This window comes from Sorghum bicolor, chromosome 10, assembly GCF_000003195.3.
Source record: "Sorghum bicolor cultivar BTx623 chromosome 10, Sorghum_bicolor_NCBIv3, whole genome shotgun sequence".
NCBI lineage: Eukaryota > Viridiplantae > Streptophyta > Magnoliopsida > Poales > Poaceae > Sorghum > Sorghum bicolor.
In genome coordinates this window covers 55,289,194-55,304,905 of record NC_012879.2, presented here as the reverse complement: position 1 = coordinate 55,304,905, position 15,712 = coordinate 55,289,194, and the positions used below count along the sequence as shown (strand labels likewise).

Here is a 15,712-nt window from a genome sequence, read left to right as displayed (position 1 = left end):
TACAAGCACATCATATAAGCTTAATGATAGACCACCCCATGACAGACCATTGAACACAAGATATCAGGCTTTTACATTTACAGTGGCATTCATAATGTCACAACCTAAGCAATAATTTTACACAACGTAATTACCTAATAATAATGTTACAATATTACAACACGCTACAAAGGATCTGCGGTGCTCAATTCAGCAGTACATGCTGTGGGTTCGTTGGGATTGCTGATGAAAAGATTAGCTCTACAATAGGATCCACAGCGGAGTCTCCGAAATGCCAGCTTCAGTACTCAATGTCAAAACCGGAACAGTTCTAGTTGTATTCTACAAAACACAGCTTACGACGAGCTTAGCGAGAGAGCACCAGAGGCAAATAGAAGGTTCCTCCGAGAAAACTGCAACAGCCAGAAATCCGCAAATTCTTCAGTTTTCACCACATAGTACCACCATAAAAACAATGATGCTAAATAAAAGAGAAATTTCTCACCCGCAGGCTATAAACAGGAGTTGCTTTTGTCGGGAGAGCTTTAAGCAGTCTCAGTCGGTTAGCTGAGCTGCCTTTGCTATTTCAGAAAAAGCCAAGGGTGTTTTGCAGTCAGAGCAAGAGAATTAAGTGTATGCTCGAACGGATGAGAATCTTAACATGTCAAACTTACGTGTCCTCTGTCTTCAGGGTTTTTGTGCTGGAAGCGACATCCCAGAGCTTTACGGTACAGTCAGCCGATCCCGATGCAAGCAATGCTCCTTCACAACTAAAACAACAGCAGGATATATTAACCAAGAGCATATTTCACATAATCATATAACTAAGCAAATCCCTCAAATTACAAGTAAATGCAGTTCAACCTTGCGTCACAGGACAGCATACATCATGAACGGTCACAGAAAGAAATAATACCCCTCTCCATCGCAAAAAGAGTACAATTTTAGCATTGAATCTGGATGGAGGGAGCACATTTGAGGCCTTACATTGCAACTTAAATGAAGTGGAAACCGGCACAAAAGGAAAAGGTGCAACCTACAACAGGATTTAATCTTTACATGCTATATATCCCACTGGTATGGGTTGCTAACTTGCAGTAAACCAATGAGTGCATTGCCATTTGCAAAGGTTCACCCCCAAAAGAAGGTGCATTGCTGCTAGTGTTTTAAGGACTTGCTGCTTTTAGTTGACGTTAGTAACATTCGTCTTCATCTTCCACACCAGCAGCAATGCACCTTCTTAGTACAACAGTAATATCATGTGTCAGTATGTTGGAGAAGATGAAATTTTGTGCTGCTTCTCAAAATATAGGGATCCATGGTATATTGAAGTTGTAAATCGAGAAATTATCAAACACTCCCCCGCTCTGGCTTTTCTAGGTACACATTGTTTTTGCTATGCACCTAGATATAGATCATGTCTACATACATAACAAAAGCTATTTATCTAGAAAATCTGGAACGACTTATAATTTGGAATGGAGGGAGTACATGAGAGTGATTAAGGACCTCCGGGGTACATCCAAAAGGCAATGAGAGAATAACAAAACAAAGGGCGCTAAACCCAAAACAGTACTATGCTTTGAGGCCTAGACGCTAAGTTTGGCTAAAGATATCTGAATCAGATTGCAAACCTGGGTGAGCAAAAAAAAAAAATCAAATGTTCTGTTTAAAGGCTCCTAGAACAAGTATCAACTTTGCTTAACTAAAAAACTAAAGCAAGCAGGAACAGAGCAACTTTTCCCTTTTAGCTGATGCCCATAGACTAATGTATTCTGACACACATCAGAATCTGTGAGACCACCAGTTTCAAGACATCATTTCATGAGATCAAATTACATGATCTTCAAATTAAATACTACCAACAAGGATTAAGAAATGTTTAGCAGAGATTCCTTGATACAGCACTATTGTAAAATTACATGGCCCTGCTGATTAAACTGGTTATGAGTGGCTGCTGAACTTGCCAGCTTATCAAGCCATGTTTTCCTTTAACTACAATGAACACTTGTTCTTTAGGCAAGCTCACACAAGAGGTATTCAGATAAAAAGCGACTTGGCGTGAACCAAAGAAGTTACAACAGCATATAATGATTACCTGAAAGCAAGTGTCCACACACAAGAGCTGTGTCCTAGTAGTGGTGAAACACAACGGCCAGTTGAGAGATCCCATATCATGATTGTTCCATCTTCATCTCCAGAGGCCATATATCGTCCATCAGGTGACATTGCCAGTGATAAAACCATACTCCTATGACCAATAAACATCCTTATACATTCACCCGTCTGAACATCCCAGAGTCTTACAGTTTTATCACTTGAGCCGGTGGCAATGTAGTTACAGTTTACATGCCACTGGACACACTGTTATGCAAAATATTTCCAGGCAGAAGGAAAAAAAAATCAGCCAAGGCATGCTGGCATCAATACAGGGCATTGATAAAAACAAGTAGATATCCAAACATAGAAAAGAATTAAAAACACCAATAATTCAATTTAACCAAACCATTATTCTCGAATTATATTAACGTATTGGACCAACAAGTTCACTTACATCGACATCAGAAAGATGCCCAGCCATTATTCGCAAAGGCTGGATTTTATCCATTGACCAAATTCTAGCAGTCCTGTCATGTGAAGCACTAGCAAAGTAATGGCCAACTGGACTGAACTGTCATAAAAATATAAACAAAGGTATCAACAAATAGTATAATGCATATAGAACTTTACAGATACAGGGTCAACATCATAAATGGCTATTCATAAATTCACATACTTGGACATCCCAAACTGGGTAGTTGTGTCCTTTGTAACAGACAAGATTCGCATTCAGCTTGGTGCTCCATAGTCTTACTGTAGCAAATAAAATAACAGTGATAAATTTAAAATACAGCTAAAAAGAAAAGGATTGCCACAAAACTTGAACACTGTCTACGATGTCAGATGTCTTACTTGTCGAGTCTGAAGATGATGACAAGAGGAAATCCCCAAACGGGCTAAAGGCCGCAGAATAAACTGGTCCAGAATGGCCTTGAAATAGTGTATAAGTTCTTTTCCCCTCATCTAATGTTGATATGCGCTCACCCTGGGAAGATCCATTCTCACTCTGTGAACTTGCTGAAATTCAAAGTTTACCGAATTAGCAAACACCATCAGTATTCAACTAGAATATTTGAATGCTAGAATTATTCTCATGTCCTTATTCCTTAACAGGCTTTTGAGGCATAATGCAATTGCAAGCTACTCCCTCTGTTCTAAATTATAGTTCACTCTAGCTTTGTCCTAAGTCAAACTACCCTAACTCTGACCAAGTTTATAGAAAAATGTATCAACATCTATGATATCAAATTCTCCATGAGATATGTCTTGATAGTACATTCATTTGAACTTGTGTCAAAAAAAAATTTCCTAAAAGCTTGGTCAAAGCTAGCAGAGTTTGACTTGGACAAAGCTAAAGTGAACTACTCCCTCCAGACAGCTTTACACGCAAAACAAGATTCAAACTTCATAATTTTTTATCAATAATTTGGTGAACAATTTTTAACTATTGTAATATAAACTTGATATGATTAGATTCATGATAAAAAATACTATCCAATGATCATAATTTTATAAACATAAAAATTATAATATAGAATAAATGAATGGTCAATTTTTAATTTGGGTGACCGTACCATGTTTCACTACGCCTTATAAACCGGACCGGAAGTAGTATAATTTGAAACAGAGGGTGTAATTGAGAATTTAAAAACACAATCAACTTTGATTTTAAGATGATATATTGCACTTTGTGTTTTGAACATAAGCTGATTAAATTTTCAAAACATTATGTCAAACATGACCTTGGCCTAAACTAGATGCAAAGTTATGCATGTAGTTCAGCATAGCAAACATTAAGAATATGAAGATACAAAGTGAAAGAATTGGTAAGGAATAAAAAGTGTCTAACTTACACATTTTTGTTGGTTGGCCAATCTTTGACATATCCCAGACCTGTTAGAAACCAAGGAAATTTTACCAACTAAAAATACAAATAGCATGAAAGAATATATGGAATTTGACCTGAATCGACTGACCTTCACTGACGAATCAGAAAACCCACCAACAACCAGCGATCCGTCGTGTGATATTGATGAGCAGTTTAATCTGTGCTCCACATGATGATAATCAAACCACAGTATTAACAATTAACAATGAGGTCATAAGTATTTAATAACAGTTATATTTACCCATTATGTGTATTAACGAATGTGTAGAAGCTGACAGATGGCAATGCCACGCTATTCAGTTGTGCACGGTTTCGCAGGTCCTCAAGAATCGATTGTTCAACTTCAACAGGCCTGAAACATAAAGACTTCTCATACTCGTACATCTCAAGGTCGATTAATTTGACAGAAAAAGTGTGAACCAATTAAACCAGCACAAAGCTCCAAACTAAACAATTAAACGTATTAAACGTTATAGACAGAACTATTTGTCGTATGAGTTCAAACTGCATATAAGAATGTATTGCGGCTATCACCATAAATGGGAAAAGGCTTAAGTATGTGAGCCCCAAGCATTGAGCACAAAAAAGGGTCAACAAACAAAGCAAAAGGCATCATTTGGTCTGTTGTGAATTACTCAGGGCCTTAATTTTTTATGTTGTCCTATAAAACGAGCTTCACTTTCAGTTGTATTACAAAATAAGCTTCCTGATCACAAAATCAAAACTTCTAGCAAGTAGATGACATTCACATGTGACTATGTGAGACCTGGAGGTACCTTTCAGTGACGAAGCCTAAAGTAAGGTATTATTTGGTACTTTGAAAAGATTAGGCACATTAACAGACAACACATGAAAAATTGGAAGAACAATTTACCATAGATAACCAGATATGAATTACAAACATACGTTGCTGGGAGAGTTAGCTCCGGTTTCACTCGAGGTGCCACAGAAACCATGCTTGTTTCAGTTCTGACGTTTTTTCCAGTCGCACCTACAAGTTTGTCCTTTTTGGCCTTCTTAAGAGAAGCACCTTGCTTTCCACCTTCTGCGTTTCTTTTCTGTAGCAAAATGTAATGAGAAAACTTATGACAAGGAATAGTAAATGAATTATGGGTTGCAAAGACACCAAAATTCCTATGAAAAGGAACACAGGTATGCACAGTCGAACCAAGCAACAAGCGTTTGCTATTAGCTACAGCCTACAGATAATGCAGTTGGGCTGTTGGGGGCACATTCTCAGACACACGAGTAAAACAAAGGTCGGTATTTCAATGGCAACAGTACAGATTAGAGAACAAATAATGTGAGAAGATTCTGATATTACAAAAGAGTTCCTTGCCTTGTTATCTTCTGCATCAGCATCCTTGCTTTCAGCTTCTATTTTATCAGATTCTGCTAGTGCCTTCTCCATTCGCTCTTCAACAGAATCTTCAAGCAACTGCAAAACATGATTTTAATTGAAGTGCACGAGAGCATATTGAAAAGAATATATTAACCTGGCTGGCAATACATCAAATACAAACTATTTAATCCGCAATGTTGGCTATTTGACACAACTTAAGTGGAAAACAGACCAACAGATGCTTAACATACCCCCCAATGTACTTCCTTCTGATTTATCTGTTTTGCCAAGTCCTTACTTGTCCCAATCAGAGCAACAACATCAGCATCATCAGAGATTAATGAGGGCTGCCCAGGAGATACTGCCGATGTAGCGTACATAGAAGTGGTAGAGAAGATTGTCAGAAGTGAAAATGCAGAAGTATAATACAAAATTACAAATAGGAGACATTTCAACAGAAAATGGAATTGTACCTTCAAAAGTTATGTGCTCATTGATTACTCCAAGCACAACAAGAGCTTGTGTTTTCTGGAGATACTGGAGAAGCAATTCATACGAATACTGCAAATGAAATAAGGTAAAAAAAATAGTTGGGGGAGCTGATGTTTTTATTCCAAATAGCAACACCAAAGCTTCCAAGAAATCAAATCATAATAGCTGTCAAGGAATGCAGCAAAAAGATAAAGAATAATGGTGTGCTACGACACAAAAACACTGAGCTTGTTCTTGTCCGTAACACAGAGCTGCTATAACTCCCAAAATATAACAATTGAGACCTGTTATGGCAAGTGGAGCCGGCCCAGGGGCCCACATGGTACTGCATCGTGTGAACAGTACCATGAATTGCATTAGATTAGATTGGTTTGGTTTATTAGGAAAGAGATAAGTTAGATTGATTCTGTAAGATATTTGCTTATGAGTCAAGTCAGATCATCTCTATAAAAGAGACAGTTAGGTACCAATTAGAGGCAAGCAGAAATAGATCCAAGAAGCAGCTCAGAGCCTCCAGAGAGTTAGCAGATCTATAGTATCCCGTTCCCAATCAATCTACCACAACATCTTAGGTATCAAAGACTTCAATCCTCTGTCCTGTGCGCCAACAACCATGGGTGATCACTCTGTTCGGCTGGCTGGAAAAACGGCTGATGCTGATGCTGATTTGTCGTGACTCGTGAGAGGACTTCGGCCGCATCTCTATGGGGTATGATCGCATCTCCGCGGTGATCAATCGGATCTACAAGATGGTCCTCGAGCATACTGATCAGACGAAGGTGTTGACGACGATTTGGGTCACACACGCCGGTAGGGGCTAGATCGCCTAGAGGCCGCACACGTCCTAGCACGTAGCGGAGGGAGATTCCAACGGTGAGGCCGACCAGAAGGTCAACGAGGCCGATTAGCCACTCGTTCTTCGCCCCATAAACCCATGAACGCCTCTAGGGAAGACCCGCCGGGGAGACGCACAGTGGGGGTGTCCAAGGATCGGCAAGGCCACCTAGAACGCCCACAAATCCCATCGAGAGACATGTAGGGCAGCAAGGGGTTCGGAGAGATAAGGGTAAAAAGTGGGTAGATTGATAAAAGATCGATTGCATAGTTGGATCCCTCAATTGGCCGTCACCCTTCGCATTTATAGGGCAGCTGGTCTTTCCTACAGCCCCTTGTTAGGAAACTTAATTTACTACATGCAACTAATCTATCTGTACATGGCCGCATATGTTAATCGACCGTGCATGAGTATATCACTAATAGTCGGACATGTACTCCAATCATCTCTGGTCATGACGTGTGCACTTTCCTTTAATCTTCTAGCTTCTCTTGCCTCATGTATCCATTCGAGGAGCACCTGGACTTCATGTATCTCTTATCCAAATCCAAATACATTAAACAATCTTTCCTAATCGGCAATGGAGACCGATTTGACTCTTAGCTCGTATAGCAGTTGGACTCAACAAAACAATCCTTTTACTGTTTGCTTCAGCAGCTGCCCAAAATACCACATGCATACATGCAAGGAAGAAAACATTACACACATCAGCTCTAGCATGTATGTTTGACGCTAGCTGATTCTCTGTTGCCAGCTCGCTTCCTTTCCTATTCCTTTCCAGCATCAACAAGCAAATTCCATATGTCCTCTAATGCTGGAAAACCTAGACAAACTTGAGTGTCAACAGAAGACTCAGGACTCTAATACTGGAAAGCCTCTTCATGAATATTGCTAATACATGAGTCCAAGCCAAATTTGAGTGTCAACAGAAGACTCAGGACTCCTCACTACCAGCTCCTCCACAATCTAGACGCAGCAGCATCACCGCCTTCTTCCCCACCAGCTGCCCAGTCCGCTGTACCAGCAGCCGCCATGTCTTCCCCGCCGGCAACCTCGCCAACAGCTTCACCTCCACCAACAGTTGCAGCTACACCGACAACTTCCGCACCCCCTCCACCATCAGCACCATCCCCACCTGTGATTACTCCTCAAGTCACATTTGTGCCAGCCATGGTGAAGGAGAAGCAACAGGCGGTTGCATCTCCAGCATTGATGTCCACTCCACCAATGCGGGCGTCCTGCTTGGTCCTGGCTGCCTCATCGGCAAGGCCTCCACACCTGCAGCCCTCGCAACACCACCAGCAGTGAGGCCATCCGCGCTGCCAGGCCTCAAGCCGTCGGACAGAGTTGGCGGAATCCGCAGGCCTCCAAACCCCTCCACTCACCACCTGGATGTACACGTGCTCCACGAAGTTGCTTCCTCCAGGGGCTTCCAGGCTCACGCCCCAGCTGACGGCATCTCTGTGGTTGTGGCCATCTCCGCGTACCACCCACATGCACGCATCTCTGGCGAGCTCTCTAGAGCCACGTTGTCCGCTCCACCAAAGTGGGCATTCTCCTCAGTCCTGGCCCACAACATGTACCACACCGCTACTGTCTTCTACACATCTTCCGTAATCACCACAATTGTCGCCATGGTTGTCTTCTTCCAGAAGCTGAATGCTCGAATGTGCTTCATCACCTTCAGTATTGCACAGCCCCAATTCCGAGCAGGTCTACAGCACGAGGACGAGCTGTCATGGAGGGGTGGAGTAGTGTTATGGCAAGTGGAGCCGGCCCTTGGGCCCACGTGGTACTGCATCGTGTGAGCAGTACCACGAATTGCATTAGATTAGATTAGATTGGTTTGGTTTGTTAGGAAAGAGTTGAGCTAGATTGATTCTTTAGATATTTGCTTAGGAGTCAAGTCCTCATCTCTATAAAAGACAATCAGGTACCAATTAGAGGCAAAGCAGAAATAGATCTAAGAAGCAGCTCAGAGTCTCCAGAGGGAGGGTGAGTTAGCAGATCTATCTTCTGTTCTTGTATCACGTTCCCCAATCAATCGACCACAACATCTTTGGTATCAGAGCTGGCCCAGAGGGGCACTCAATACAGTATCCCGTGGGCCCACTGGACCGGCTCCATTTGCCATAACAGACCCGTTAACTATCTTACTGTCCAAAAAATGCAATCGAAATAACACTTCCACCTTCAACAAAACATCCTTTGGATTAAGCAACGGAAGGAAGAACAGAAACAGAACATAAGGTGCCCATCCCCTGTGACTACACTTAGCAATATGTAGGTGTGAACTTAAAAAATTCAGGAACACCATGATAAAAGCATTACATGACTTTTTTTACGAGACAAACATTTTATCTCCATAAAGTGATCAATCTAAGCAAAGAACATGGGTGAGCTAAGAAACACGATTCAAAAGGATAGTTTACAAAAGGAGGGATTAGTAATGAAATTACCTCGCATAATTTAATTTTAAATTTATTTTTCCTAAAAGATCGGGCCAGTTCCATTTCCTGAAAAGTATGGCATGCAGAAGTTAACTGCACAATTCTATAATGCTAAAAAAGGTAAGATCAATTATATAAAACATGGGCCTATTCGCAACATAATGTGTGCAGAGCTAAATAACCTCCAAGTGTGAAGGAGAGAGGACGCCTTCTAGCTTCTGAAGATCCCTTGAATGCATCACCTCATGATCTTCCCGAAATGTATGGAAAAATGACCGAGCTGTGCGAGATAGTAACAAAAAAAAAGTTCTGAATAAACTAAGGTAAATAACAAAAACACAGAAAGCCTATCAAATCAATATATATTCAAAATAACAAATACCTTCTTGCATATGTCCCTCCGCCACTAGATCCATGAAGCTATGGATAAAAACTGGGTAAAGGACGCGAAGTAATTCGTGCTACAAAAAATATCTGAATTCAGAAACATGAATTATATTGCCAGGTTTAAGAATGGAATGGTCGATCACAAGTAAAAAAGATCAGATCATGGCATTAAATAGTTCGCCTGCCATAACCAAACGTCCTTTTGAAAAACTAGAATTATGTAAGCTGTCAAGTGCAAAATCATGCTTATATGGTAGATTTGAGATTCATAAAAGGAGGTCTGCCATGTAAATTTGTGCCATAGAGCACAGAAGGTTCAATTAAATGCGTCACTTGAAGGTACAAGTAAGAAATAATTTGAAGTTGCATATGCTTTGATTGGAAAAAAAACATTTACAGGATATGTGAATATTTAATATTAAGTACAGTTTATCTACAAGCAGTCACACCTTATATTGATCAAGAGAACTATATGCCCATGTTCTTAATCTGCTATATCCATCATGGTACCTTGCTGGATCATTGTCAGACCTGTTATTGGAAAATATAATCAATCAAACAATCAAAGGATGTATACGGTAAGATTACAAGTGAAAATATAACCACTTCAGAATCTTTGTATACTAAGGCATTCGGAAAATATTTGTAGGAAGAGTGAAAGACAATGACAAAACAACTGAACTTTGATTATTATATATATCAATAAAGCACCACTAAATCAACAAAGCAGATTGCTTCACCAATCCTCAGATGCAAGCAGTCCAGAAAACACTGTTTTCCAAATGGCCACACACAGCAGGCTCTAACAACTTGATGTCATGGAAATTTCAGGCAGCTATTTAAACATTGAATTTGCTGTAACTTATCCCTTCCCTTCCCTTCCCAAGCGATAGTCCTAACATCTAAGCAACATGTAGCCCATTTCTTCCTCTCCACAGAACAGATGTCTGATTCATGAGTGGAAACAAACTGAGAAAACAAACTATGGCACTTGCTACCAAAAGAAAAGTAACAGTATTGTTGTCTTCCTCGAACATGCAGGAGAACTATGTGACGTTGTATCAGGATTCAGGAGATAGAATGAAACAATACAATTGCAACACAGCCCACACACTCTTCGTCAAAATAACAGTGTACCAAAAGTTATGCATTTTTTACAACAAACTTATTGCAATTTTCGATTAGTGATAAAATTTCAATCAGGGTTGCTACCATGATGGGCCTGAACAATGCATGTAATCTGCAGGTGGCAGCCACAGAGCCACTTAAAACATGGATCTTCATGAAAACTGACTTGCCACAAATTTATACCCTTCAATCCACAACATGAGTGTCGATTCACCCTACTCGACTATCTAAGCCATCAGTTCACATCCAAGCAACCAAACTAGTCAAATCAACAGTCAAGCGAGAGCACCGAGACAGAGGTTCACACACCGAGCAGCCAAATAAAATGCAGAATTCAACTTTACACGAGTCCACTAGATATTAGATTTCTTCATACAGAAGCTACCGCCACTGGCCAAAACGACTAGGGCCTTGTTTAGTTCGCGAAAATTTTTGGTTTTGGCTATTGTAGCACTTTTGTTTTTATTTGATAATTACTATACAACCATGGACTAACTAGGCTTAAAAGATTTGTCTTGCAAATTACAGGTAAACTGTGTAATTAGTTATTTTTTATCTATATTTAATGTCCCATGCATGGCAAGATTCGATGTGACAGAGAATTTTGAAATTTTTTGGGAACTAAACAAGGCCTAGGTCAGAGCTACGGCCCAATCTAGCCAGCCAGGGAAGCGGGCGAACCTACCGTGCAAGCGCAACGTCAGAGATGGCGGAGGTGGAGAGGCGGTTGCGCTCCTCCTGCAGCGCAAGCTCGGTGAGGCGGAACCCCTTGCGCTGCAGGTACTGCTGCACCTTCTTCTCCATCTCCTCGTCCTCCATTGCCGCCGCCAGCGCGGAGCGAGCGAGCCGAAACGGCGAGCTCTAGGGTTTAGGGGCCTGGATCTCAAGCGAGAGGAGAGGACGATGATCCAAAGCGCGCAGAAGATGGCGGAAGCGAAAGGGCGGAAGGCGGCTCGCCGGCGAGGCGTAGGAGTGAGGGGCGAGCTGCGAGTGTGGCCGCCGAGGCCGTGGCGTGCGGACCTGATAGCGAGCGGTGCAGGTCGACGGCGCGACGAGGGAACGGCCTCGAACGCGGCGGCGAGCAACTCCCTCCAGCCGTAATGGGCCGGTCAATGCGTCGGGTCGAGTACTGGGCCCAACTGGGCCATGTGCTCTACAAGGCACTAACCAGAGAACGGACGTCGGATTTGTGTTGGGTTAATTCGTTAAAATTTCAGTCCACCGTAACCTCGTGGCATGGTCTGAGCATGTTACCACGTTTGTAACGTTTGTAACTACAGTAATTAGTATTCAATTGTAGATTAATTAAATTTTAAAAAATCATATCACAAATTATTCTTTAATATTATTTTTAGTTTTATAAATAATCTGTATTTAGTACTTTATACGTATCTCTAAACATTTGATAGGATAAATAAATAAAACGGCTTGAACCAAACAAGGCGTTCCAAACTCCATGTTTTCTTCCACCTCTTTCTTTTTTCCTCTCTATATACTTTCTATTGCCCGACCGGCGACACCACCTCCTGCCTGCATCCTACCCACTGCCGCCTCCGCACCCGCCACCATGGCCGGTCCACCCATCGCCCCAAGATCCCCTCCTAAGCCCGCCAGGATGTATGAACTCTAACTTGTCAGAGACAAAAACACAAGGACGAAGAAATGAGTGTTGGTGGGTCAAAACGAAACAAAACAAAGGCCCCAAGAAACAGAAACAGTCAATTGCGGCCCACATATCATTGCAGTGGGAAAAATTATTGGCGCGTGACGCACTCAGACCACAAGATTGACAATAGTGTTTTGGTGGGTCCAAATGATATGTGACTTTCCCATATCGGCCCACCACAATAGAGGCTCTATGCATAGGTTCCAGAAGAGGCGCCAAAATCAAACTAGTTCATCACTAACCATGTTATCTCTCGAAAAAAAAGTATTGCTGCCATGTTAACACCTTTACATCCTTTACATCGGTATCACAGGAGGGTCCGAACATGTTGACAACAAAAGAGATTACACTGGCGTTTCTTGAGACTGGAAATCATGTCCATGCAGCACCTCCAAAAGCAGTTTCCATAGCTGTATATAGAGGAGGGGATTATATAAATTTCATCTACATACAGTATTGACCATCTCTAACAGCTACCTCGGTACATTATAGTTTCCTGAACAAATACAAGTATTTCACAAAGGGAAGCCACCAATATTACGTGCATATAAGTTATTTCTCAAAATTCTATTTTTTCTTTTAATAATAAAAAGATGTTTCATAGAAGAAAGAGAACTTTACCTTCGGTAGGCATAAATTCACCACATTAGCATGATTATTTAGCATTCACCTGATATGAAAAGGCATGATTATTAATATTCACAAGTATAACGATACTTTACTAAATAAAGTTACCTATAAATTATGACACCGAAGTCCAAACAAGTAAATTAGAGAGGTTACCAAAGAAAAAACAAGATCAACTACTCATTGTTTTGCCAAATTCCGAATATGCTCAACTAAGTCTCTTTTCGCTTGTGTATATGTTCGACAAACATGGAAATCAACATTATACATATATCAGTGAAGTATTAATGTTATTGCATTTTTGCACTTCAGATGGAAGAACAATCGATGTCCTGGGCTGTCAAATCAAAGAATACTCTCGTGTATCTCCCTCATCTTTAATTATATCACGTTACAAAGAAAAATAGAGGTTTTGCATTATTCTTCCAATAACCTTATGGCTCCAGAGTTGCGCTACATTAGCACATAATTGAAGCGAGATTGCAGCACCCAGATAACAGGATTACTTGGGAGTAACTATGCTTTCAGACTGCATGCTTATTCCTTACTTGGACTTCATTATATTTGCCATGCATAGTGGTCACATAGATACTTCTAATGGATGATTAGATTAGTAATGAAAAATGCAACCAGATAGACCCAAACTACCTAAATAGCTATCACCTATCAGATCAAACCCAAACTAAAGAAGCGCAGACATTGCAAGTACCTCAATTATTGTTGCCAAACAATTTTTCCCGCAGAAGCTTCAGGCCTATTACATGCTCAGCTCTCAACTCATCAGTCATCACCCTAGTATCCATGCTCATGAAAGAGTTGTATGTTTTCAGCATAGCAGCCTCCCTCTTGAGCCTTGCCGCCTCAACCTTTGCATCAGAAACCCGCAGCTGGATCTCTATGAATTGATCATGACGTTTTTTAGCAGCATCTTGAATATCCATATACTTCTTCATAGTTTCACTCAAATCAGTGTCACTATCTCTGACCTTGCCTTTGTCATTGCATTGTTTCTTGAATTCTTTCACTACTATTGGAAGTTCCTTTTCTTGGGTATCTTCAGGTGTGGGTGTGTTGTTCCCCACCTCCCCCTCATCACCCAATTTCCTTTTATTTGATTTCTCAAGTTCCTCCAATATTGCATGCCACTTTGGTTCGTCACGAAGAACCTTCCAGCAATGCATAACTATGAATGGGCCTTCTTTGTAGTCGTCTAAATAAAATTGCAGAGCCTTTTCTATCAATTGGTCATCTGATTGTTCGCTGACATCACTTGATGCAGCCTTCTTCAAAGACCAGCAGAAAAAACCTACCCATCTCTTAATCTTTTGAAACCTGTCTTTAAGATGCTTCACTTTCCTTGTCCGTTTTGTCGATGTAGTGCTGTTGTAGAATGCAAGTACATCTCCCCAATATTGCTCTTTCTTGCCACTACCGCTGGAAGGGTCATTGGAATACTTTAACCAGGCACGCACCTACAATTTAGCTTACAAGGTCAGAGATAGCTTGATTCTTGGTCAAGGCCAATTTAAGGATTTTATTACTTACCAATCTCAAGTCTTCATCTGGTTTCCAAGACAGGCGCCTCTCAGTCCTAACATCATCCCCGTCATCAACGTTGATGGCAGGTTTGCCTTGTGAACCCAATGCAACATGTTGAGTCATTGAACCAGGTTGTGGTTGTGGAGGCCATGGTGGCGCAAAATAAGCATGACCATTTGGGGGAAAACTTAGAAACCCACCAGGCATACTGCAATCAGTAGCATAGTAAAATAAGGAAATCCATGCCATGCATCGTCAAATGATACAGCTGGTACATACATTCAGAATGTGATTCACTCGAATAGGAGAAGCAATGAACAATTCTAACTGTCAACCAAAAATGGGCATTAAACAAAAAGCAAGTTTGTCAAATGTTTTTTTCCTGTGCTTATATAGACTATAATTGGTTAGTCCTTAGCAAGTTACCAATCATTTAAGCATGCATAACCTCTGGTATAAGTCGGTGCCGGAAACAAAAGAACGGGAGGATATGAAGACATGAACAGTTCAGCATTTTAGGATACACAATTTCAAAGGATCATTAACACTACTGAACACTAGCATCTAATTACTTCAAAGCAAAGATCAGGCTGCAGCATATATCAACTGGATGTCACAGGACTTCCAGATGAAGATCTGAGTAAAAAATCACAGCTGGTTTATCGATTCATTCCTCCACAAAACTATAATCATAAAGTGTAGCCCATTTCTCCGTCCCCAAACAACTAGAGATGTGACTGGACCCCACGACAAGTTGGGGAAAGCGATCAAGACTACCTGGTCAGCAAGTGCGGGGGCGCGGAGGTAGGGACGTGGTTACGGTCTCCTTGCACCGCGACCTCGGCGAGCCGCAACCCCTTGCGCTGCAGGTACTCCTGCACCTTCTTCTCCATCTCCTCGTCCTCCATTGCCGCCATGGGAAGCCCAACCGACAAGCTCTAGGGTTTAGGGCTCAGATTCGCCGAGCGAGGGAGACGGAGCCAGGGGAGGAAGACGGCGAAACCTGAGACGACGAAACGGAGAAAGAGAGAGAGAGAGAGAGAGGAAGAAAGAAGTGGTTTGGGCTTCATGTTACTGTATGGGCCGTTACATGTTCCCTTGATTGATGGGCTTCGGAATGACAGGCCTGTTAGAAACCTAAACGGGCCAGACTTGGTTTGGGTTGTTTTGCGGTAGAAATGATTGGGCCAGGAGGCAATGGGGGAAAAAGTCTCCGTTGAGCATAAGGCCACTGAATCTGAATCTAGATTGTGAAGAGAATTATAATAATTTAGATTAT

The 15,712-nt window shown here is 41.4% G+C and overlaps 2 protein-coding genes across 4 annotated transcripts; both read right to left on the bottom strand.

The window, feature by feature from the left end:
* Positions 1 to 11,691, bottom strand: LOC110431215 (transcription initiation factor TFIID subunit 5). Of its 3 annotated transcripts, none has more exons than XR_002448595.1 (19): positions 11,287 to 11,691; positions 9,923 to 10,004; positions 9,469 to 9,547; positions 9,269 to 9,366; positions 9,096 to 9,152; positions 5,783 to 5,870; positions 5,561 to 5,670; positions 5,307 to 5,405; positions 4,874 to 5,025; positions 4,209 to 4,319; positions 4,056 to 4,125; positions 3,933 to 3,972; positions 2,932 to 3,096; positions 2,756 to 2,832; positions 2,534 to 2,650; positions 2,078 to 2,230; positions 654 to 749; positions 485 to 560; positions 1 to 392 (listed from the first exon to the last, which is right to left on the bottom strand). XR_002448595.1 is itself a non-coding variant. In XM_021449971.1 (19 exons), the coding sequence occupies exons 1-19, from the start codon at positions 11,418 to 11,420 to the stop codon at positions 336 to 338; spliced, it is 1,974 nt and encodes a 657-aa protein (XP_021305646.1). In that variant the 5' UTR covers positions 11,421 to 11,688; the 3' UTR covers positions 5 to 335. The 3 variants fall into 3 exon arrangements, 1 of the variants encoding a protein (XP_021305646.1); XM_021449971.1 differs by having other exon boundaries at positions 5 to 392; positions 2,078 to 2,343; positions 11,287 to 11,688; XR_002448594.1 differs by having other exon boundaries at positions 249 to 392; positions 485 to 555; positions 2,078 to 2,343; positions 11,287 to 11,689.
* Positions 12,368 to 15,440, bottom strand: LOC8069341 (glutathione S-transferase T2). The gene is made up of 5 exons (XM_021449972.1): positions 15,211 to 15,440; positions 14,440 to 14,641; positions 13,604 to 14,366; positions 12,889 to 12,937; positions 12,368 to 12,677 (listed from the first exon to the last, which is right to left on the bottom strand). The coding sequence occupies exons 1-3, from the start codon at positions 15,348 to 15,350 to the stop codon at positions 13,605 to 13,607; spliced, it is 1,104 nt and encodes a 367-aa protein (XP_021305647.1). The 5' UTR covers positions 15,351 to 15,440; the 3' UTR covers positions 12,368 to 12,677; positions 12,889 to 12,937; position 13,604.